A 23073-nucleotide genomic window follows, 5' to 3' on the forward strand; every position below is an offset into this window, starting at 1 on the left:
TCCGCGCTTCCTTGCCACAGCGAAACGTGGCCAGAGGCCCATCACGCTTGCAAATGACAAAATCAATCTCATGTCGATTCCCAGAGCGTCGGGACGGCAAGAATCATGCTGGGAATGCGGGGTAGGGGTGGCGAACGTCGGCTGCATCGCGCAAAATGCGGGGCGGGAGGACGGCCCGTGCCGGACCGGAGGCATTCAGGCACACGTGTAGATGACCTTCCCCACGATCTCGATTTGACGGCCCGCGGGGCAGGCGCCCTACGCGCTGAATGAGATGGTTATAAGCCCCGCCTGATGAGAATGGGTGGGCCAGGGTCGTCTTCCTGCAGTCCCCTCTTTCGTCGAGTCCTCCTGCAGACCGAACTTCACGTCGCAAACGATGGGTGAGAGGCCTCTGAGCAGATTCCAGAACATCCGAGTCTATTGTGTGTACTGAAGTGTCTCCTGTTGTGATTCAGACTAATCAGGTCTCATCCAGGGCTCGCGTTCATCGTCTACTGGGGCATCATTTTGTTCGGATACGACACGTACGTCTGCGTGCCTTTCTAGCTTGTTGTTCGTGGCTGATCGGCAATCGCCAATAGTGGAGTTGGTGGTGGCGTCGTCGATCAAACGTACTTTCAGTCAGCATTTGGGCTCACCAACGCGGATGGCTCGGTTAACACCGCAAAAGAGGACACTATTGCCTCGAATGTTGTCTCCGTGCTCCAAGCAGGCGCGTTCTTCGGTGCCATTGGCAGTGCGCCTATCTCTTGTAGGTCACCGCGACATACAGCCCTAGAGACAACCGTGCGAACTATGGCTGATCAACGTGGCTTGTAGCTGCTATCGGCCGCAAGTGGACTTTGTTCGCGTTCACGATGCTCTTTGCCGTGGGTGCGGTATGTCGTGACCCGCTATCTTTCTGCCTAGTACATACTTCTGATGATTTTTACGTCCGACAGATCCTGCAGACAGTCGCTGGCGGATCGCGTGGCATTGGCTACATCTACGGTGGTCGAGTAGTTGCTGGTGTTGGCATCGGCGCGATCTCTGCCGTGGCCCCGGCCTTTGTTTCGGAATGCAGCCCGAAAGATGTCCGTGGTCGCATCACTGGTCTATTCCAGATCATGGTCGCTATCGGTGTCATGATTTCGTATTTCATCAACCGTAAGTCCTTCAACTTTGTTTGCTTGTTGTCGTTCCTTTACAATGTTGTTGTCCTCCAGTTGGTATCAGTCTGCACATCCCCGACGGTCCAAAGGTGTGGCGCATCCCGTTCGGCTTCCAGCTCGTACCCGCCGGCATCATGGCCCTTGGTCTCCTCACCGTCAAGGAGTCGCCTCGATGGCTTGCGACGAAGGATCGTACCTCCGAGGCCCTCGCGAACTTGGCTTACCTTCGTCGTCTCCCGCCCGATGATGAGAGCGTGCTATCCGAGATGGCTGAGATTGAGGCTGCTATTGCGGAGGAGCGCGAGCTGCGCAAGGGCCTCGGCGTGAAGGAAGCCGTGTTTGGCAAGGGCAACTTTATCCGGTTCTTCATTGCCGTCGTCATCTTTATCCTCCAGCAATGGGGCGGGCAGAACTCGGTCAATTACTATGCCCCGCAGATCTTCCAGTCGGTAAGTCGGGTGGACTTGCCGCTCCGAGGCCTGATCGATGATCCCTTGCTCACACACTCTCATCATTGCCCAGATCGGCTACTATGGAACCTCCAACTCGTTGCTGGCCTCGGGTATTTATGGCATCGTCAAGGTCGTGGCGACGATCATCTTCGTGTTCTTCCTCGCAGACACCCTGGGTCGCAAGTGGTCGCTGCTCATATCTGCCCTCGGAATGGGCGTAATGTTCTTCATCGTCGGTGCACTTCTCAAGACGTATCCACCGGTGACAGATTCTGCGACGCCCTCGGTAGCGTCCAAGGCCATGGCCGCGATGCTATACATCTTTGTCTGTTTCTACTCGCTTGGTTGGGGTCCGTTGCCGTGAGCATCTAGTACATTGGTATCAGAGATAAGTGCTAACATCCATGCAGATGGGTCTACGTTGCAGACATCTTCCCGACGAGAACCAGACACTATGGTCTCGCCACTGCCAGCGCGTCCCAGTGGCTCTTTAGTAAGTGATCCCATGTCTCATAAAGCGAGCCAGGCTGCTGATCGCTGTCCCGCCAGACTTCGTGTTGTCGAAGGTGACGCCAACGCTTGTGACTGAGATGGGCTACAAGATCTTCCTCATGTTCGCGACCATCGACATCGCCGGTCTGGCTGTCTTCTCTGCGTGAGTTTACGACTCTTTACCAGCGAATCGCAAAAGATGACGTATGTGCTATTCCTTTCAGCCTCATCCCAGAGACAAAAGGCCGCAGTCTAGAAGAGATGGACATCATCTTCGGCTCCGTTTCGGCAGATCGGCGCGAGGCAGAGATCAAGCGACAAGAAAGAGGTGCGGTTGCCTTCATCTATGCTTAATGATCCCGTACTCACTGAAATCCGTGCAGTCCTGGAAAAAGAGGTCAACGAAACGACATCTGTACAGTCTGTGGAGGCCAAGGTCTAAGGAGTGCTCTCTATTGCTGAGGAGCGTAGGCTCCGTACCTACGCGCGCCGCATGTCCTTCTATGTATGCTGTACGAGTAATGACGTCGACGATCTTCATGCTTCTTTCTTGCATTGTATTTTTAAACCTTGCAACTATGTATCATAGTCAATCTACATAATATCCAGTATGAATAACGTTCGAGTGAGCGCCCATCATTTATGATGGTATCATGCGCGCGCACACCACGACTCGGACGCAAGGTCATCAGCAAGACGGCACGATGAACACGCTGCATTACAAGATATAAATGTTTTCCTACCTGATTGTGGCGTCCTCTTCATATCGCACACTACGCGCCCACAGCCACAGCCGCTCACAGCCCTACCTCTATTAACGCGACTCGGATGGACCCGTCCGCTCGATATTACACGCCCTGGCTCCTACGCTTTTACGACGTCGGCATCCTCACGCTCACGAACCTCTTCATCTGGCGCTGCCCAACGAAATCCGTGCTCCTCCCCTTCTTCCAAAAGCACATCGGCGAGAATGCCCACCTCGATGTGGGAGTCGGAACGGGCTACTTGCCCGCACACTCCGCGCCTCAGCTCGCAAAGACGAAGAACGTCACCTTCCTCGACCTGAACCCGAACACGCTGGAGACCGCTGAGGCTCGCCTGCGTGCGGCGGGGTACAAGGGGTCGATCGATAAGGTGCAGCAGAGCGTGTTCGACCCTCTCCCCGAGTCCTTGCACGACAAGTTCGACTCCATCTCGATGTTCTATCTGCTCCATTGCCTTCCTGGTGCCTTCCCGGTGAAGGCGAGCCACGTATTTGCCCAGCTGTCGAGGGGATTGGCACCGGGCGGCGTGCTGTATGGCTCGACGGTTTTGGGACGGAGCGCGGACCACAACATATGGGGAAGGATCCTCGTGCGGCTGTACAACAACCTTGGATCATTCGGAAATGTAGATGATAGCTTCGAGAATCTGGAGAAGGCATTGAGAGGCCAGTTTGAGGAGGTTGAGGTTGAGCAGGTCGGGGTTGTCGCGCTTTTTGTAGCGCGGAAACCTATTCGATCGTGAGCGTGTGCTATGAGGACTGGGTTCCAGGTAAGTCAGCCGGTTCTTCTGCTTGTGCACGAACTCATCGACAGCGATGCGCAGGCGTTCACAGAGGGAGGATACAGAGACGGTATTGCAATGTTGACCGAAACAAAGCCTGAAACTGACGACATGACTCAACTGATGTATTCTCATTGACCCCGAGTCTTGTTTGACCTCATTTACCTTTACTGTACCGCAAATGCTTCACCAAACAGGACTGTTGATGCTCTCAGAGTTACCATTCGAGAGATCTGACGGTTTGCATCAATCGGCCGATGGAGGTGATCACGAACTTCAGGTAGCTGTTGTTCCCTTATGACAGTATGCACGGTTGCTGGCCGTGATAGATTTCGGGACGAGCGTATCTACACTGATGCGTACTCCGCTCAGCTTACCATTATTTCTCCCTCAGTTGATTCGCGTTCAGATCAAAGACACATTGCCGTCAGATCATCCGGTCGAACCTCGGACTACAGCAGACCGACACCGATGAGTGTCTGAGAACATACCCTACGGTATGCTTCAGGCTGAAGGTGCTCGAGGACGTACTGACTCGGTTCAGATACGCAACAGCCGAAAGACGTTGCCGAGGTACAGTGTCCCTCCATGTGTAAAGCTCCGCGGATCAGCGTACGTCCTTGTATCCTTGCAATTATGTTCGTTCTGACGCTCGTGTAGACATCCAGACCAAGATGGGTAGCATCGGGTGCAGCCCTACCTAGTCGATCCCCTCAACGAGGTCATGCTGGTCGATGTCGGGATAAGCACCAGTCTCGGCTTTAAAGTATAGGAGAAAAGCAATAAAGAAAGCGCATGCTCAACGTGGGTCATTCTTTGATTGCCTCGAACCTGTACGGGTGCTTCTTCATTACTCCGTTTGAGATGAAGGCAGTTATTCTTGATCTTGACTGAGGAAGGAAGGCCGGTTAGGATGTTTTGCCCTCTGCACACTTCACGCTTGAACGTGACAGGAAAGCGGTCCTCGGCGATAAACATTGAAGATGATGTCCGCATACTGAACACTGTGTTGCACAAAGGATATCGACGGCTCTGCCCCATTTGAGGCTCGACTCGGAACTTGAGCATCAGCGCCCATTCTGGCAGGCGGTCATCTTGCAAGACGGCGCCAGAGAAACAATTGTTAAGCATAAGGATCTGACTGTCTGGTATACTGTTTCGAGCTACGGTTCGTGTTCGATCTCTCCTCAGTTGATCGCGCTTCTGATGCCTGCATGGCCTCGCTTCCTTGGTATACCTGCGGTTGCTTTCGACCTCCCGGTGGAGACCAGCATCACAGGCAAACTGCGCAAGGCACTCAATCTGATGAGTCTATGCATTTCCCCGTATCCACCCTTACAATGCTCTAGCCTTGGTAAAGCTCGCATGGTCGCGAAAAGCCGATGACCTTCTTCGTTGTATGTGGCCTGTCATTTTAAAATCATGCAGTTTCCTCGAGGTTAAGGACATTCAGTCAGTATCCTATGCTGGTTAACTTCGAGGCGTCCTGTGTGCGCCACTTACCCACAATCGAGTAAATTGCATGATAATGCCGTGAAGACAGCACTTCGCGTCGGGTCTTCATAACAGTAACTATCCCTTGTCGCCTCTCTGGCCTCAGCACGAAATTATAGGCACTACTTTTGATCCATCTGTGCGGATGTCGCCTACTTGAGGAACATCCTAAGGGAAGCATAACTTAGAAGACTGCACATGTCATAGCAGGCATGCCAGGAAATAATGAAAGATACAGTCAACACGGACGATATCGGAAATAGAAGAACATTGTACGATCTATAGTGCAATAAATAACTGTGAAGCTGGGTATAAAGCACCGTGATGGGGCTTGGACTATCAACAGCCTTATCACGCACAACCGTACGGGGAGGAAGTGCCCCGAGAAATCTGCGAATGCAGCCGGTGAGATGGAGTACACGAAGGCTGACGTGTCACTCACAAATCGCAAGCGAATCATTCTCTCCCCTTACTCGTCATCCTCCCAATCCGACAGCATCTCGTCGTCGGCATCGTCCATCGTCTCTTCCTCGTTCACATTCTGATGAGCATCGCCGACAGTAAGAACACCATCCGCCATGCTGAGCGATTCTGCAATGAGTTGATCATGTTCAATAGAGTCTTGTACGTCAAAGCGATCGCTCTCCGGGGCTCGTTCGGAGCTGCTGAGGATGTTTAATTCGAACGACATGTTTTCGACGTCGGCTTGTGTCTGAACTCCTTGCCGCGACCGGATGAAAGAGGGCGTTTGGGACTGCTCTCCGTGTGTGAACCGCGCTGCGGCGCGGACGTTCAGGAGGACACGAGAGATCAGAACGGGGAAAAGTCTGCAAAATCGTCAGTGTGTGATTTGTAGAGAAAGCTTCAGAGGACTGCCTCACGAGAATCGCAGAAAAGCGATGACAGTTTCAGCACTCTGCCATATCCATAGTCATGTACGGCAGAGTGGCTAGCATCTTGAAGAAGATATGGCGTGGATTAAGAGTCACAATGAATGATCCTACCATGGATATGTGAACGGAAGCGGCAACTAAATGAAATATGCCGTTCGGAATGAAGGAATCCCACATCTCATCTCACATGAGAGGTCATGAAAAGAAACCAAGTTCTTGACCTGTTGCTGGATGCTATGACGATCGAACCCCTGCAGCTTTCCTAGCAAACCCAGTCGAAGTGATACGGCGGGACACGCGCCTGTGGCGCGTTGGCAGTGGGGCGCGTCCGACGCACTTGGGTTCAACGTAGTCTCCCGTGGGCAGACGAGACAATTCCTTCAAACCTCCGCGGGAACGCTCCGGATATCCTTGTCTGGGGTCCTTGTCGGGAGGGCGGCAAAAATCGAGGTCTGACATCACGTGCGACTACAAACAAAGCACAATGTTGTGTTTGACGCGTCGCGGATGCGCTTTTCAACGTCGAATGCGCCCAAGTCGAATGCGCCCAAGGCAACTCTTATCTACATATCATGATCTCGGCTGTGCTTGTGAATAATGTGAGAGACACTCTCGCAGCGATGTCCGATGACAGCAATGATGAAGTGGTCTCCCAGGAAAGCCATTCCATTTCACTGATCTGTGCATGTTGGGTTCTTCGGCGCTGGTCCGGACGTGATCTCGTCAAGTTTTACCTCTATCCAGGATCCTCCTTTGGACTGTGCTTTACTACTAGACTTCTTCGTGACATCTGAAATTGCCCCTGAACTCGCACACGCGTTACAGGCAGTGCATCGAACCCTGACTATCAAGGGCCTGGTCTGCAGGCTCTGCTTTCTGTCGATTCGCGGCTAGTCTATTGTTGTCATGAACGCCAGAACAAATCCAATCCCACTGCCGACACCTGTGCTTCTTAATTGTGTCTCAGATTGTGTTTCATTCAGCGACGGAGGATCATAGATCGCATGCATGCCTGGTATGACAAGATGCAACCGATTTGACGCCGATATGAGAATAGATGATCTGTAATAAGGTAACTAGCCTATCGACAAGTTTGAAAATGCTATGTGAGTACTCTTCCTTGAAGAGCTGCCCTCTCTCGGATGCTAGTCAGCCACTGACATTTCGGCTCTTCTGCCAGCAGGTTCATCCTTCTCATGCGTCTACATCATTCTCATGACCTAGTCCTATCATTCACGTCTAAGTAAAGTGCTAAGGCCTGGCCATCTGTGTTTACAACGGGTTTCCGTAGCACCGATCATTACTTCCCTATAGCCACGGATCAGCTCGACATCACGTTGTGATGTTCCCTCACGGCCTCTGCATGGAAGCGAACGGACGCCTCATCAGTTTCCCCACACAGCACAGCTGTAATCGAGTCGTGGCCGCACTGTGTCACTTGGGCGGCACGGCATGTCGTGCCTTTAAATGGCAGCATTGACGATTATCGACGGCTGTGTTCTGAGATTGAGGCTCAAATGAGAACTCGAGCATCAACGCCCATTCCATGAAGTCGTAGTGCAAGACGGTGTCAGACAGACGGTTCCTAGGCACCAGGACGCAACTATCTAATTAGTTCTCTCAAGCTGTGTTTCCATTCGATCTCACCCGCTCGCCTGCGCTTTCGATGCCTACACGTTCCCAGTTCCTCGGTATATCTGCAGTTGTTTGGTGGAGACCAGCGCCACAGGCAAATCGCCCAGGGAACTCACTTCGATGATACCTCGCATCTCTCGTTGTACCTTGATTATCCAGCCACGTCACCATCGTCAAAACATGATAGTCTCGGTGAAACCGAAACACGCATAGTCGCGAATAGCCGATGGTTGCCTGCGTCATGGGTAGGGGCGTCATTTTGACGTCCCACAGTCTCTTCGACGTTCGGACTGCTCAATCAATGTAATGTGCTGGTAAACTTAAGGCGTCCTGTGTATGCTGCCTCCCAACAATAAACCGAATTGCATGGCGATGCTGTGGAAGTGGCTTTCACCATGAGAGCGCTCCCTATGGCCTCCGCACGGGGGTGCTGGGCCCCAACGGTATTCTTCAGCCATGTATCGTAGCATGAGGAACTGGCTCATAGCGTACGGAGGGTTGCACAGTAGAGACAACCGTCTGCGTGTCGTGCGATTTACCGACTTGGGTACTTCTCTCAGAAAACGAAGCACAAAACATGCCGTCGCATGCGTGTTGGAACGTAATGACAGACACAAGCAACATAGGTAGTTGAGAAAGACAAATATTACACAGGATCTATTGTGCGACTGTATCTGCTGAGATTGGCTGTGAAGCCCTGAGATAAAGCTTGAAACGCGAACGGCCTAGTATCGTACGGAGCAAAGAGAAGAAATGCACAAGAAATTCCGTATAGAAGATCTGCGAGATGCAGCCGGATGAGACGGAGCGCACGAAGGATGACGCGCGACTCACAAATAGCAAGCAAAAATACAATCACCGCCGTGAATCTGACTCCAGCACGGCTCGAACACCCATTCTCTCCTCTCACACATCGTCCTCCCAATCCGATAGCATCTCTTCCTCGACATCGTCCATTCCCTCCTCTTTGTTTACGTCCTGTTGGGCATCGCCGGCAGTAGCAACATTGTTCGCCATGCTTCGGGGTTCAGCAACAATTTCAGCATGTTCAGTGGACTCTTGCCGGGGAGAGCGATCGCTCTCTGGGGCTTGTTCGGTGCTGCTGAGGACGTTTAATTCGAACGACATATTTTCGACGTCGTCTTGCGCCTGGACTCCGCGCCGCGACCGGACAAAAGAGGGCGTTTGGGATTGTTCTCCACGTGTGGACCGCGCTGCGGCTCGGATGTTGAGGAGGACACGAGAGACTAGAACGGAAGTGAGTCTGTACAATTGTCAGTGTGTCATTGGTTGAGAAAATGTAAAAGGACTGTCTTACGAGTATTGCAAATATCCGATGACCTCTTCAGCATTCTGCGATATGCATAGTCATGTGCGGAAGAGTGATCAGCATCTTGCAGAAGATATGGCGTGCGCGGAAAGGACATGCACTTACGGAGTTCACGAACACCAATACGGTCACTAATAAGTTCAGTAGTAGGAGTGCTCTAGATGATATGCTTCAGACGTCATCAAATTATTTCTGATTCCATTTCTCACGTCAGTTGGATTGTCCCTATGAGAATGGTGGAAGCAAATGCTATTTGAGCTCAGAAATCCATAATCACTGTTCGATAGTCATACCGTCTCTGAGGAGCAGCGCTGCAAGCGACAGATTTCTCGTGGACAGGAGGTCAGCCATGGCTGTTTTATGGTCAACATATAGCTTGCGCCAGAGAATTGCGAGGGTCATGATGGTGGCGGCTACAGCAAAGGCTGAATTGGCTGTTCCCACTGCAGCGAGATCGTCAAAGAAATGTGGAAGAAAGCATTCTTCAGATCGAACTCACATCTATTGAGAAACAAATTAGCAAGTATGGGTTAATTGGCGATACTGATTTACGCACTTTGTAGCGACATCTTGTGCTGAAATTGAAGCGTAGGACTGGATGCATATGGCTGTCCTATTCAATATGAGCACAGAATGTGATGTTTCGAAGAAATCTTCTCATCAATTCGTCATCGTCAATCAGTAACATGTCCTGTTAAGAGGAAGCGTACTAATGTAGACATCTAATACCACGTTGAGGACAATTATCAAAGCGAGGAGCATAACAGGTCGTCGGTCGCCTCCTGTCACGGCGTATACTCGTAACGTTGTAACCATTTTGCTACAGTGTGAGCTGTGGTGATATGTCATGAAGCATGCCGCCTACCCTCTGAGATTATCGCAATGAGTTCGAAAACCACAGTGTTCGTCACGAAGTTTGCCATACAACTGCGAGATAATAACAGTCAGACACGGATAAGTATAGCAACAGGGAGCAAATCACTCCTACAATATCAATAACTTGAGTATGTGTCAACTTGAGGCGATATGAAACAGCGTACCACTACTGTATAAAAGTTCATGACAGACCAGACAGAAAGGCCAGCATAGACCAGCGCAAGCATCCGATTGGCAAAGAACAACCATGCAGAGAACGATCACTCGCCCCAGAATAGCTCGACCTCCTGGCTGAATGTGATGGCATGGTCGAAGCATATGAGCACTGTTGGAAAAGAAATCGTCAATTACCAGTCAGTAAGAAGTGGGAAATGCCCGACTGACCTGCACCGGTGATAATCGCATAGTCTTCTGTGAACCTGATAACACATCATTCAATGCAGTACAGTTCCATACGTCTGAAGAGACGCACGATCCTTCCAATATAGCGATTGCTTCAGATGTGGTGATGGACATGTTTAGGTAGAGAGATTGGACTATGGATTGTGAAGTGGTTGACAGTCGGCCTGTTTATAAGCCCATATCCCATCATGATCTGATGTTACATCACCCGTATACCGATATACGGCAAAACCAATTCGTCCACACATGAGGCAAAGCAGACAGTGGCTCACAATGAATGACCCGATCATGCATACTTGAACGGATGCGGCAACTGAAAAAATATGCAGTTCGGAATGAAGGAACGCGCATCTCACATGAGGGATCGCGAGAAGAAACTAGACTCTTGATATGTTGCTGGCTGCCGTGACAACTACACCTTCACAGCCCATCCGTTTCACTGCCGTTGCCAGAACGTTCCTAGAGTTATCTAGCTGAAGCGACGATCTGACCGCACGTATGTACAGGATTGCGCAAGAGCGTGCGAGGGCACACATTCCCATCCTATAGTAGTTAGTGCGCAGATCAGTGATATAGAGGCCAATATCATTGTTGCTGCTGCGTACGTGTTGTTATGATGTGTAGTTCAGAATTGCATGACGAATTCGCCGTGATGTGCCGCAGCGCAGTCTCAGTGATGGATTTCGCATTCGGCGGAGCTGCCGAGGCCGATGAGATGCGGGCGAGATTGAGCTGCATAGAAGAGGCGCTGCGGCAGTGACGCGCGGGAGAACATGTGTATGAAGGCAACCAAGATCGGGAGAGAGGTTCGGGAAAACCAAGGTCGTGAGAGAAGTGCGGGATGGCTCAGTTTGTGCTGAGATCAGTGAGAAGGGTTCAAATTGGGGTGAGTCAGCGTGCCGCCGGCAAACGGGGGATGAACAAGTAGGCATCCAGACGGACAGCCACTTCTTCATCCACCGTGCTGCGTGAAAACATGTGCGCTTCGACGATCATGGGCCAAAGGACCAGCAGAATGGCGAAGAGGCCCGGCAAGCGCCCATGGACACCGGGTCCCCCAGGACAAAAATGCGCGCTAACATGACATGTACACTGTGAGAGGCACTCAAGTGTTTGCTTGTAGCCCCAGAAAGCCAGCTGAAGCAGCGAAGGATTCAAGGCGATAGGCTGCAAGTGCGTACCGATGGAACACAGAGATATGCTGCGCGCACAAAAGGATGAGCCCTCGGCTGCGCCAGGCAATTAGCTGCGCTCGTCACAGACCCGTCCGTGTCTAACAAATTCAGCATCATAGATGAAAGGGAGACAGAGAACAAAACGAGTCGGAAATCGCACCATGGGAGAGAGACAGCAGTTGACGGGCTGAGTGCACTGGCGCATTCTCCGCGAAGACTGGAGAACGAGATTTTTAAAATGAGAATCAATATACGACCAAATGCATTGATTTGTCACAGAGACATCGGGATCGCATTGCACGTACGATTTAATTGTCAGATGTAAAAAAACCAAAGTTTTTAGGTAGAAATTAAGAGGTGGACACCACTAACCTCCGAGGGTGGGCGTCTAGGAATCGGTTTGTGGTGTGGCGTTGCGATGAACCTTGCACATTGCACCTGCGGTCTCAGGCTCATCGCGCGATACGCCTGGTGTTTGCATGTCGCGACTTCGTTTCCTTCTGCTCGTAACTTTGTACATCGTCAGCTGGCTCGGCGCGGCCACAGCGGATGGGCTTATTCCCAGCGATCATGCATCGCAACCTGCGAAAGACGGTGGATCGGCCCATACGAATAACTGGGCAGTCCTAGTATGCTCTTCGCGATATTGGTTCAACTATCGGGTGCGTTCTCTGGACTGCGAAAGGTCAGAGGGATCTAAAAGCATCTGCAGCACATGGCGAATGCGTTGGGGATGTACGTGCATGCCACACATATCGGTGACACGCGACTCGGTGACGATGCTAGACGTGCAGGTACCGCACCGTGAAACGGCTAGGGATTCCAGACTCAAACATCATCTTGATGCTCGCGGACGACGCGGCGTGCAACACGCGCAACAAGTTCCCCGGCTGCGTGTATGCGAACCAGGGCCGGCATCTCGATCTGTATGGAGACAACATCGAAGTGGACTACAGGGGATATGAGGTGACGGTCGAGAACTTCCTCAGAGTGTTGACGGGTCCGTTGCTGCAATCCTTTTATACTGTCAGGGCTCAGTGAGTACTTAGAGTATGCTCTGTATAGGTCGTATGGAACCCTCCGTTCCCCGTTCGAAGCGCCTACTCACAGACGATCGATCCAATATCTTCGTTTACATGACGGGACATGGTGGTAACGAATTCCTCAAGTTCCAAGACAACGAAGAGATCAGTGCGTTCGACATCGCTGATGCCTTCGAGCAGATGTGGCAGAAGAAGCGGTATGCCCGTCACAGCTGCGTTATGTCCCAAGGCTGACGAAGCGCTGCTTGTCCTCAGCTACAATGAAATATTGTTCATGATCGACACTTGTCAGGCGAACAGCATGTTTTCGAAGTTCTACTCTCCTAACATCCTTGCGACGGGGTCTTCCGAGGTCCATGAGAACTCTTACTCTGTGAGTACCGCGATCCATTTTGAGCATTCGTTCCATCAACTGGGCCCCATTGTAGCATGAGAATGACTATGAGATTGGCGTGGCCGTCATCGACAAATTCACGCATTACATCCTCCAGTTTATGGAGGGAATCAATAAGACGAGCCAGGCGTCAATGAAAGATCTCGTAGGTCCTCTGGGTGAACTTGCGTTACTTAGTGCCTGACGGTTTTTCGCACGGCGCAGTTTGACACCTACGACTTCAAGAAGATCGAGTCGCATGCGGGCGTGCGCTCAGATCTCTTCAATCGTCCTCTGGAAGATACACTGGTGACAGACTTCTTCGGCGGCGTAGCGCAGGCGGAAGTCTTGTCCTCTGCGATTGACGGGCCCGTCTTGGAACCCGACGCCCAGCTTACTTCCTCCGCCGAGGCCGAGCTTGAGCTTGACATGGACATGCCATTCTTCGGGCTTCCAACAGAGACAGCAAACAGTTCTGCTGCTGGAGCGCCGCCTCTAACCAGTCACGGTAGCCCGGACCTAAACCTGGAGGACATCATTGTTGCGGCTTCTTACAGCTCGCATAGTACATGGGCCGCAAAGGCCAGAGGTCTCAGGGCATGGACATCTAGCTTGCTGGTGTTAGCCTTGATCGGTTGGGTGAGCTGGCGTAGGTAATTTACCACCGGGAGCTCGAAAAGCACATTTTATTGTACACTCCTGGCAACTTCGAGGGTTCACTATTCAGATGTCGACTACACAATTTCTTACGATACCCGCACAACGACGAATCCTAAAGACCTACCTTCTTGTCCCCTCTTGAGCGCCTGTTGATATCATCGAGGAATATCTTGTTTCCACGGCGTCGTCAAGGGTGGCATAATTTCTCTGTCCTGGCCCTTCGCGAGCCCTGTCCATGCTCTCGCCGGGTTCGTCAGCCCGTCCTGTTCTGCCTTGACCTATTCTCCGTTCAAGTACAACATTGGCTACCTGACCCGCACATAGCACCCGGCAGGGTCATCGCTCTCGAGACATATCAATCCGCGTTCCCCATCAACGACCCACATCAATGGGTACCCGTCCTCCCAAGCTTCCTCTTTCCATTCTTCGTGCCAGTGCAAGCTCACGACGGTGCCGCTGGTCAGCGCTCCTCTAAACGGAACCTGCTTTGCGCTCATCTGTGTCATCGTCTTACCTTGTTGGATCCGAAGAGGTCATGGAAGGCATCGTTGGTGATGCATGGGCATACCACGAAAGCGGAAAGGACTCGTTCAATTCGTCCCGACTCGATGATTGCCTTGACCTGACGCCCCAGTCAGCAAACGAAGCTCTGCGACGAAGGCTCGTCTATTTGCCTTATCGATCATCGGGCTTTGTCTTCCCTGCATACCAACCATCGTCCCGAAACCCTTCCATCTGGCTACCTCCGCGATCTCCGTAGTCTCTCGTAGATGTTTGCGACCACGGTCATTCCTCGAACACGATCTTTTCCCTATTTGACGACGAGCATCATTGCAACCTTGCGACGCGGCGTGTTCAGAACATTGCAGCCACGCCCGCCCCCGGAATAGTCTGCGGCTCCTGAGCTTTAGGGGCCGGTCAAGACGGCGTGCAGTGTGTACGCGGATAAGAATGGTGGTCACAGCAAGGATGGCATTACCTACCTCTCCGCCCAAGTTGGGAGGCAGTATGGACAGTCCTATGAAGCCAATATGACTGAGCTTGATGCCTAATCCACAAGTTCCGTCTGTCAGCATTAGCCATGATTAGAGGAGAATGCCGCAGCATTGCAAGTGAGCCAGTGACCTTTGCTTTTGCCTCTCTGCAATGTCTCACAGGGATGTTGGATCACGTCATCCGTGCCCATGGACCATTGAGCTATTTTCAGGATTCGGACATTGGCCTTGAAAGCTTCACGATAGGATTACTACATATAAGAACACGGTGAGGAAGAAGCACAGGGGAACGAGCCTATGTGCCGTTTTTCCTTCTTACACAATCCCGCGATATTCTTCCGTCACTATTTTTAAGGCAAAGTCTCTGACTCCGTAAATGGCTTATCAAGAGCGTACGATACAACGAAGAGGAAAGGGCCGTAATTTCAAGCGAGGGAAGTGACGACCTGCTCCGCTGCTTTTCATATCACGTAACGGGGCTCGGAAGCAAAGGACGCTCATACGCAGTCTTCAACTGACGAAGTTCTGTGCAGTCGCTCGCCTTCGGTTCCAACAGCAGGATGTATCCTGCCGCCTGCGGTTTCTTATTCACTGTGTGTCTGCCGCGTTCGACCTCTGGCCTGTCGAATCAGCGAAAATCATACGGTCACAGTCCGAGGATCGAATTTCTACATCGTTGATTTACTCAATTGACCATCGGCGGTGTCAAACGCCAGCTCGACGCTTTGGGCACATCGCAGGGTGAGCGTATCTTTCCTTCTATTTCTACTCCATACAGATCCCAGTGAGTCGTACTCAGCTTGGACTATTGCCCTGTGACAGAGTTGTCTTCGAACGATGTAGCAAACTGTGGGTGCTTAACAACTGTTTCAATGCAGCTTGATCGGTCATCCTGTCATGCAATCGTCATTAATGGATTTTATACACGCCCTCAACGTCTGTGGGGGGCTCACATTAGACGAGTCGACAGGATTCGTGACTGGAATTGCTGCAACACCACTCTGTCGTCGTGTTCTGGACCTAGCAAATTCCAATGTGAACTCGGACTGGTCGCGTTGGACTGTCTTCTGCGTGTGTTCGACGCCTCTCCCGCCGCTCACGCGGATGATTATGAGGTCAAACGATATGCCACCTAGTTGGAGTGTCTAATGACGGTCAATAAGGCGTGCTGTGAAGGCGGTGAGTGGCTCACAAAATCAGCCACAGGATAAACCACCGTGCTGCCAAGGTCGCTCAGAACGAATGTCAAAGCAGTTCCAACGGTATACAGCAGCGCCGATTCGATCAGAATGCGATTGATCTCGGAGAGGCTTAGGAGACTGCTTGTGCGATCGATGCTCTGCGTGAAGAACCGGGACGATTCTCTGTGCACTGTCCATATACGATATACGATCAGGCCTTACGCGGGAAAGTGTGAGTCTGGGACTGTTTATCTCAAATATCGCTGATGACACTCACCCGTAGTGAGGACATTGAGAGTGATCGTGATGGCGCCATAGGCTGTGACAAATGGCCTGAGCCTGTCCTTGCTCAAGACATCGGCAAGTGCATGGCTCCTCTCCAAAGTTGCTGTATAATAGATCTCCGCGGTCGCGCATACGCTCTGCGAAACCAATAAGAGAAGTGGGAATGCGACCGCAGGCCACGTATGATTAAAAATGATCCAGCAACGATAGATCTGACATGTGTAGGTTATCTCTGGATCGTGTTGCATAGCACGGACTTCGTACCAACGCTGAATCTGCAATGGTGGACTCCAGCATCAAGCATACGGTCTGCACACAGTAAGAGAAGAGAGTCGCCACATAATAAAAAGACGTAACTTCACCTTCATGACATTGAGCCAGTTTGAGATGTGTAGGAATTCCTCTTCAGCGCCGCCTGGCCCAGAATAGTACACGAAGCCGTTCAAATTGTGCAAGACATTGAAGACAGCCTCCATCGTGCCAACAATAAACAGAATGGTGGTGAAGAACACCATCGGCAAGTTGATCTTCGATCTGAAGCCCGACTTCGTCCATATGGAAGCGGTCATGCAGAGCGCGAATGTCGCAATATGCACTCCGTAGGATATGCTTCCAAGAAAGAGAGCAACTAGTTGTGCTTCGGCGAGAGTAAAGGTCCTCATATGCGCAGGAACACGGATGACTGATAGCATCGGAGGACTCACGATAGACACAGACTTAAAGGGTCCTCCGCGTGATGTGCAGGTCATGACATCAATAAAATTTGCTGGGTTCCCGCAATACCTAGACTGCCTGCAGTGATGAGTGTTGTTTCATCCGAGATTGCATTTCAAACAGCTAGATCCTTGATGTACTTCAACTCGGAGCCGGTTGCAAACACCGCGAACATAATGCATTTCATCAGTTAGCTCAGACCATCCCCGGCGTCTCATAGCATCATGCGCTATATGCCTTCGGCCCTTCATTTCTTCAGCCCATGCTCCGCCGATGAGACCAAAATGGCATTTGGGCGCCCATCTTACATTCAGGTACTTACGCCGCTGCGCGGCTCCGGGCTGCCCGAACCAACCCTGTGGGATATATTTACCAACTTCCCATCAGTTTCTGATAACGAATCATCCCGTCTATGTCCTGTGTTGCAATTCGTAGTTAGCCATCGAAAGGAAAGCATCACTGCGCACAAGGGTATGACTTCATTGCAGAGGAGCCCTGATTGACCTGAGGCTGCGACGAAGTGGTACTTGTGGTGAAGTTGAACGATGGCAACCCGCATCCGTTATGTGCAAGGGAGAACCTAGCAGTGTTCTATCGCGTGTATCATTGGTAACAACGACTGATAGAGGACTAAAGACATTATCGAATCACACATTCTCCTTACCAGGATCCTCATTCTCTTTGGGATTCTCAGCTTGCGGCTGCCCTTGCCTTTCCTCAAGTCCCCATCTCTCATTCCTGTCGTTATGCAAAGGTAGATCCTTCTGCAGGAGCACACTGAGCAATCCTGCAGCGCAGAACGCCAATAGAACGTGCCACAGAGTGAGCAAACTGTTCGCAAATGCCAATCTGACTTCGTCCTGCAGCGGCTGCTGCAGCGACCTAATCAACGAGATGGCGACATATGAGATGTCGTCACCAGCGTGAAACTGATTGAGAAAGGCAGCGGGCAGGCAATGTCGAAGTCGAGTCTGAAGAATGGTCGCTCCGATGGCTATGCTCCAGGACTAAAGCAAAGTTTCATAAGGAGATGGCCAATCAGCGCGCTGTGCGGCTGAAGCCTGAGCAGATGCTCTCGATGCTTACCTGAGAGAATGTTCTGGCAAATGTGAGGAACGCCAGAGCTTGCGCGTTGTTCTCAACTTCCAGCGGAGCGAGCACAGAGAATGTCGTAACGAACAGGAATCCAAACCCTGCAGCTGCTATGATTTGGAATGGGATAGAAACAGCCACGGGAGTGTCGACGCGGAGTAGACAGAAAAGTCCCATCCCGATCAGGATCCCGCACCAGCCGATAGCATTCTGCAGAATGGAAACAAATGAAGATCTAAAGAGATGGATCAACAGAACCACGTACAATCAAGCGGTACCGTCCGGTTTTGTTGACCAGAATTCCTTGAATTATGGCAGATGGCGACAAGGTGAGAGCACTTGGTAAAATGTACAATCCTGAGAGCACCGGAGGCGCAAGCTTCACAGCTTGGAAGTAAACCGGTCTAGTTACAATGAACATTTATGTGAACATTGTGTCAAGCAGAGATCCACGAGACGCTGCACGCACAGGTAGACTGAATAATGTGTTCAGCCGACGATATCAATATTCCAGGAGAGAAAAGCACCTACAGCTAGCACTGTATATGACTAGGCCATGCATGAAAGAACCAAAATACCTATACGTAGCCAATTTAGTTCGCACGGAATACGTAACGATCTGGTCACATACCCGCTGAAACTAGTCCGATTCGAGACGATGGACTGGGTATAGCTCAGTACGGGCTCACTTCGCAGTTGCTTAACGTACGGAGAGATGGCGTGCCAAGAGAAATTCATATAAGAACGCAACAATCAGGCATACCAAGCCGATTACGAAGGGAATGAGCACTTCGACGGATTTCCACGGATGACTGAACCCTGCCCACGTCAGTCCAATAATGCATGATGTGCCACCTCCTATGATCAATGTGTTCCCTCTATAGGAAGCACACGACTAAAGTGTCAGCATATCAACCTTTCCGAGGACGTCCACAACTCACAACCAATCCAGCTGCAGGAAACTTTCTACATAGCTATTGACTTTGGGCTGCCAAAGTCTCAGAAATATGACGATGACAGTGATGGCAATGGCAGATAGCGGTATGTTGAGGTCTGAAAATACGGTATTTAGACCACAGTAACAAATAAGCCCCATGATTCCTGTACACACAGAATAGTCTGGTAATGACGCGACATATACGGCCTTAGTTAAACCAATAATAGCACAAGCATACTGACCCTCTCCATGTTGTTTGTTGAGCAAACGCGCCACCGATGGATGGTCCAATCACAGATGCGACACTGAATGTTCTATACGAAGCCGTCATTGAATGCAATTTGCAAATACGTCGAGTGCAAGCTTACGCTCCAGTTATCGCGTTGAATGTTCCTCGCTCTCGCAAAGTGACCAAGTCACCAACCACAGTCATTGTCAATGTCTGCATACCGCCTGAGCCGATGCCTTGTATGACTGCAAGAACTTGAGTTTTTGATTCATCATAAGGATACATGTGGAAAAAAAGGCACCTCGACTAGCTATCAGCATGTTGATCGACCTAGCTGTTGCACATATTATGGATCCGAGGGCGAAGAGCAGTATGAAGGTTATGAGCACGGGCCGTCTACCGAATATGTCTGCCAAGTGTCCGCTCATCGGAAGCACGCAAGCAGAAGCGAGTGTATACCCTGCCGATACCCATGCGAAAGAGGCAGTACCGTTCAAATCATGAATGATTACCGGTAGCGCAGTCGCCACTGATGCCTGTCGACGGGTAGAAAATAGTGAGAAATTGAATATATCAAAGGATTGAACGGCTCACCAAGTCAAGGGCCGATAGGATCACACAAAGCTCCAGTGCGACGAACACTAACCAGAATCTCCAACCCCTTCCCGTTTTCTTCGGTGACCGATCTATGACAGTGAGTACTTCGACTTGGCCATCCCGCTGTGATGTAGAAGGCACAATTTCGATGGTAGTTTCAGCACTTGTTAGTGCAGTGGAACCCTTGCCCTCAGCATCCATAGCGTTTTGGAGTGCAGAAAGATCGGAGTTGGGTGTTTCTCACTTCAAGGCCTATTTCAAAGGCAGTATTCGAAATTGAAGGGAAGCAAACCTACTTCACCTTCGATAGCTGTCAGCGGAGAATCGAGATCATGTACAGATGTCGCAGATGAGCGTGCAATCGTCACGCAGACATCTCCGCGTCAGCACTGAGACATAGATGCTGCTACCACATCCGGCCTTCCTGTTTTGTCGCATCAGATCCCACATGATGCAATTAGAACCTGTATCACTTGGCGAAGACTACCAGGAGAGCGTAATTCAGCGGCTAAAAATTAGAGCAGATTAGAACGTCTCACATATGATGACTGGTTCAAAAGTCTGGTTCTGTGATTGATCGAAGGGACCGGAGTTTGGCGCATAGCGTGCGGAGGACATAAGACATCCTTCCGACCTCCCAGCGTCATAGTATCGAAAATAGCGCAATTATTCCGATGCACTAGACCGGTCTACCCGGATGACCACGCCGATTAGAACGTTGCGACACAATGGCTTCGCCTCAGCGCTGACAGTTGTTGCCGGCTGATTCCGGATCCCATCATCATCAGTTATAAGGCCAGCGCGTAATGAGCATTAGCGCGTGAGTCATGTGCATGAGGACTGGTCTCGTACCACATGTTTCTATCGTACTCTGCCACAGCAGAAGGATAAGACTCAAGACCTCCGGGAACGTATGTGATAATCCTAGTACCCGACATCAATAGTCAACTTCTATCTTCAAAACGAGTCGTTCTTCTTCCCTTCTTGCCACCCCATCGGAGTGGCGAGTGTTCCGCTGGTTCAATTTCAAATTGGCTTCTAGAGCCATTCCCTTTTGATTCTCAGGATATGAAACTGCTTACTTCGGCGTTGCAATTTTGGGGGACTGATCATGAGTTCTCGTCATCTGTCAATCACCAGGAGCTCTTCGACTCTCAATATCTAATACTTGTGCCTGTAAAATTATGCGCACTGACGTCTATATACGAGTGGCATCTGTGTTTGTGCCAAACACATATCATATAATTGTATCAGCACGAAAATGAGCTAAAGTGGCATCAGCAGCTGAGTGGCGCACCTGCGACTCTTCGCGAGGTGTAAGAAGTCAAAGCCTATGACGCAATCTCCTATCTGACGACCGGGCCATCCGTTCAGGCAACATCATCGAGCTCATCGTTCATATATATTGTACTATATGAACCATCGCTTCCAAGCATAATCAAATATCATTCCCATCCAAATGATGAGACCAACCATTCCATTTGACTGCACTATAGTCAATTGCAGCTCTAACGAAAGATGATCATCACGTACTTCGTACTTCGCAGCGCTGTCCTTCATCTCGCTCGTCTGCCAAGTCAACAATTGCCAGCATAGATGTGCCGCAGCTCCTCCACAGGAGAAGATGTAATAAAGCATGCTCTGATTGTTGTAGTGCCCGGCCATCACGAAGGATACCAGGAATGCCATGCAGAATGCGGTAAGTATCATCTGGACATTGTCACCGAAGAGCACGGCCGTGGACTTCAGTCCAATTTTGGTGTCATGAACCCGATCTTGCGAGGCATACATGGTATCATAATGAATTGTCCAGCTGTTTGTCTGTTGAGCAACGTGGTATGAAATGAATCGGCTGCCACTTACCCGATGCAACCAAAAAACAATAGATACATCGGACACGCATGAATATCAGGCTGCACACTCAACCACGCTGTAGGAAGTCCCCAGCTCATTGCTATACCTGTTTTACATAAGCATTCGCTTGATAGAATACGCCACCTACTTACCTAACCAAGCCTTGTGGCCACCACGTCCAACGCTTTGTCAATGGGTATAGCGCGTGCAAGGGAAACAACCCGAAGCAACCACACAATGCCCTTGAGTCAGTCAGCCATGTCTCCGTGCCATCGAGAAATGAGAACGACTCACGCAATGTGGTTCGTGTACATGAGCATACCAATAATGACAGAACAAAGCAAGAACAGGAAGATCCGGGCTCCAGTCACAGAGACGATTCCAGCAGCAAGGGGACGGCATTTGGTCCGTTCTGGATGTTTCGATCAGATGACCCTTGCAAGTTAGCGTATTTTAAGGGCTTACCCAGCTTGCGGCCGAATTCCATATCGCATAAATCATTCAAGACGCAGCCTGCGCTATGGAGAAAGATACATCCGATTGCGAATATGAGAATCTGAGTCATGAAAGGTGCAACAGGAGTATTGACGTGGTAGGAGCTCATGGTCAAACCCCAAGCTAGCAGTACATTATCAGTGAAGGCTAAGACAGCAAGAAAGCATGCACGCACCACACGGCCAGAACACAAGAGCATTGCCCAGTAAGGATTTGTGAAGGCGCGTTAGCTCGTAGTAACCGCGCCAAGGAAATTGCATAAAGAAGTGAAGAGAAGCAAGATGTACTGTTTTACCGTCCATAGTGGAATTCTTCGTAGCGTTAGAAGCCATCTGACGTTATATACGCGAGCGCTGCAAGGTTCCTTGATCATACACAAAGTGGGAAAAACACGATGAAGACCATTGAATATTCAGTGTAACTCACTTGAACAACAGATGCATCTCGGAGGAGATGGGAGGGCATGAGGAATCGGGTAACGCAGGAAAGATCCCTTGATCCGAGCCAAAGCAGCATTCTGTCGCATGACAATCGACTCCAATACCGGCTATTATGACAACGGCAGCACACAAGCGGCACCTTACACGGTCAAAAACAAGTCCATGTCTGCGTGAATCAATTCAGTAACGGCGAGCGCTCGCGTTGGCGTCGCATAATGAAGTTGAGGCATATGTGAACAAAAAAACCCCCGGAAAGAAAAAACAGCGAGATCTTCCCAGAGAAGTGACAGCAATACTGACCCCCCAGTGAAGCCTCATGTTTCCCGGATTTCACTTTTCGTATGTCTCCCGACGGATACTGATGTGACCCTCTCTCCTCATGGCCGATGTCAGGGATAGAAGTGTATTTCGGGTGCCCTCCGGTGTCGTATGGGTGGTAATGGATATCTACAGACATTAATGCATCATGTCTCGAAATGATTCGGTGGGTGATGATATGAGATGGAGGACATGCGAACACTGCCTATCTTGAACGCCACAGTGGACGCTGGCCGGGCGAGGCGCTCAAAGCGCACGCCACGGCGGAGCTTAAAACCATGAAAATCTCGTTGCGGCAGAGGCCTGCAGTCTCTGTCTGTTTCTCGTGCATCAGAATAGATCAGAACTTACTGATATCACTGTGATCTAGAATTCGTTATAGCGGTGATATTTTGAAATATACGGATATCGA

The 23073-nt window shown here is 50.6% G+C and overlaps 9 protein-coding genes across 9 annotated transcripts; 3 read left to right on the top strand and 6 right to left on the bottom strand.

Annotated features, from left to right (window-relative positions):
* The first annotated feature begins 328 nt into the window (after positions 1 to 328).
* Positions 329 to 2708, top strand: LAESUDRAFT_701670 (general substrate transporter). Its single transcript, XM_040906459.1, has 11 exons — positions 329 to 425; positions 479 to 527; positions 585 to 754; positions 823 to 881; positions 945 to 1149; positions 1209 to 1603; positions 1677 to 1966; positions 2017 to 2099; positions 2156 to 2261; positions 2323 to 2426; positions 2482 to 2708. Exons 1-11 carry the CDS (start codon positions 380 to 382, stop codon positions 2538 to 2540), a joined length of 1566 nt encoding a protein of 521 aa, XP_040763492.1. The 5' UTR covers positions 329 to 379; the 3' UTR covers positions 2541 to 2708.
* An 81-nt stretch (positions 2709 to 2789) lies between these two features.
* On the top strand, positions 2790 to 3858 carry LAESUDRAFT_680828 (S-adenosyl-L-methionine dependent methyltransferase). The gene is made up of 2 exons (XM_040905743.1): positions 2790 to 3631; positions 3686 to 3858. Exon 1 carries the CDS (start codon positions 2927 to 2929, stop codon positions 3602 to 3604), a length of 678 nt encoding a protein of 225 aa, XP_040763493.1. The 5' UTR covers positions 2790 to 2926; the 3' UTR covers positions 3605 to 3631; positions 3686 to 3858.
* Positions 3859 to 5606: 1748 nt separating this feature from the next.
* Positions 5607 to 6489, bottom strand: LAESUDRAFT_759987 (uncharacterized protein; the record flags this gene model as incomplete). Its single annotated transcript, XM_040912667.1, has 2 exons — positions 5607 to 5964; positions 6368 to 6489. 2 exons carry the CDS (start codon positions 6487 to 6489, stop codon positions 5607 to 5609), a joined length of 480 nt encoding a protein of 159 aa, XP_040763494.1.
* Positions 6490 to 8571: 2082 nt separating this feature from the next.
* On the bottom strand, positions 8572 to 9397 carry LAESUDRAFT_759988 (uncharacterized protein; the record flags this gene model as incomplete). Its single annotated transcript, XM_040912668.1, has 5 exons — positions 8572 to 8929; positions 8984 to 9018; positions 9101 to 9152; positions 9205 to 9220; positions 9289 to 9397. The coding sequence occupies 5 exons, from the start codon at positions 9395 to 9397 to the stop codon at positions 8572 to 8574; spliced, it is 570 nt and encodes a 189-aa protein (XP_040763495.1).
* LAESUDRAFT_213436 (uncharacterized protein) lies at positions 9305 to 10604 on the bottom strand. Its single transcript, XM_040901612.1, has 7 exons — positions 10344 to 10604; positions 10256 to 10290; positions 10136 to 10196; positions 9861 to 9922; positions 9725 to 9792; positions 9550 to 9608; positions 9305 to 9438 (listed from the first exon to the last, which is right to left on the bottom strand). The coding sequence occupies exons 1-7, from the start codon at positions 10385 to 10387 to the stop codon at positions 9360 to 9362; spliced, it is 408 nt and encodes a 135-aa protein (XP_040763496.1). The 5' UTR covers positions 10388 to 10604; the 3' UTR covers positions 9305 to 9359.
* A 1323-nt stretch (positions 10605 to 11927) lies between these two features.
* Positions 11928 to 14284, top strand: LAESUDRAFT_759990 (uncharacterized protein; the record flags this gene model as incomplete). Its single annotated transcript, XM_040912669.1, has 9 exons — positions 11928 to 12110; positions 12161 to 12183; positions 12243 to 12448; positions 12514 to 12688; positions 12747 to 12864; positions 12920 to 13030; positions 13090 to 13503; positions 13782 to 13983; positions 14055 to 14284. 9 exons carry the CDS (start codon positions 11928 to 11930, stop codon positions 14282 to 14284), a joined length of 1662 nt encoding a protein of 553 aa, XP_040763497.1.
* A 917-nt stretch (positions 14285 to 15201) lies between these two features.
* On the bottom strand, positions 15202 to 16647 carry LAESUDRAFT_701677 (uncharacterized protein; the record flags this gene model as incomplete). Its single annotated transcript, XM_040906460.1, has 6 exons — positions 15202 to 15411; positions 15473 to 15664; positions 15712 to 15917; positions 15972 to 16197; positions 16250 to 16273; positions 16303 to 16647. 6 exons carry the CDS (start codon positions 16645 to 16647, stop codon positions 15325 to 15327), a joined length of 1080 nt encoding a protein of 359 aa, XP_040763498.1. The 3' UTR covers positions 15202 to 15324.
* Positions 16648 to 17336: 689 nt separating this feature from the next.
* LAESUDRAFT_813290 (MFS general substrate transporter) lies at positions 17337 to 19755 on the bottom strand (the record flags this gene model as incomplete). Its single annotated transcript, XM_040914471.1, has 13 exons — positions 17337 to 17706; positions 17786 to 18001; positions 18057 to 18195; positions 18261 to 18267; positions 18323 to 18369; positions 18423 to 18454; positions 18501 to 18669; positions 18733 to 18844; positions 18903 to 18910; positions 18971 to 19042; positions 19097 to 19202; positions 19259 to 19493; positions 19552 to 19755. 13 exons carry the CDS (start codon positions 19753 to 19755, stop codon positions 17347 to 17349), a joined length of 1707 nt encoding a protein of 568 aa, XP_040763499.1. The 3' UTR covers positions 17337 to 17346.
* A 1209-nt stretch (positions 19756 to 20964) lies between these two features.
* On the bottom strand, positions 20965 to 22163 carry LAESUDRAFT_743772 (UbiA prenyltransferase; the record flags this gene model as incomplete). The annotated part of the gene is made up of 7 exons (XM_040911274.1): positions 20965 to 21039; positions 21088 to 21367; positions 21418 to 21501; positions 21561 to 21650; positions 21703 to 21820; positions 21874 to 22026; positions 22079 to 22163. 7 exons carry the CDS (start codon positions 22161 to 22163, stop codon positions 20965 to 20967), a joined length of 885 nt encoding a protein of 294 aa, XP_040763500.1.
* Positions 22164 to 23073: the final 910 nt, after the last annotated feature.

This window comes from Laetiporus sulphureus (genome assembly GCF_001632365.1).
Source record: "Laetiporus sulphureus 93-53 unplaced genomic scaffold LAESUscaffold_24, whole genome shotgun sequence".
Taxonomy (NCBI): Eukaryota; Fungi; Basidiomycota; class Agaricomycetes; order Polyporales; family Laetiporaceae; genus Laetiporus; species Laetiporus sulphureus.

Coding starts and splice junctions, on each gene's coding strand:
- LAESUDRAFT_213436 (XM_040901612.1), bottom strand. CDS start 10,387: ATGTCCATCACCACATCTGAAGCAATCGCTATATTGGAAGGATC. Junction 9,923..10,135: donor GTCGAGCTATTCTGGGGCGA/GTGATCGTTCTC, acceptor ATTATCTCGCAG/TTGTATGGCAAACTTCGTGA. Junction 9,793..9,860: donor CATTGCGATAATCTCAGAGG/GTAGGCGGCATG, acceptor CAACGTTACGAG/TATACGCCGTGACAGGAGGC.
- LAESUDRAFT_701670 (XM_040906459.1), top strand. CDS start 380: ATGGGTGAGAGGCCTCTGAGCAGATTCCAGAACATCCGAGTCTATT. Junction 426..478: donor CCAGAACATCCGAGTCTATT/GTGTGTACTGAA, acceptor GGTCTCATCCAG/GGCTCGCGTTCATCGTCTAC. Junction 755..822: donor TGGCAGTGCGCCTATCTCTT/GTAGGTCACCGC, acceptor CGTGGCTTGTAG/CTGCTATCGGCCGCAAGTGG.
- LAESUDRAFT_680828 (XM_040905743.1), top strand. CDS start 2,927: ATGGACCCGTCCGCTCGATATTACACGCCCTGGCTCCTACGCTTTTAC.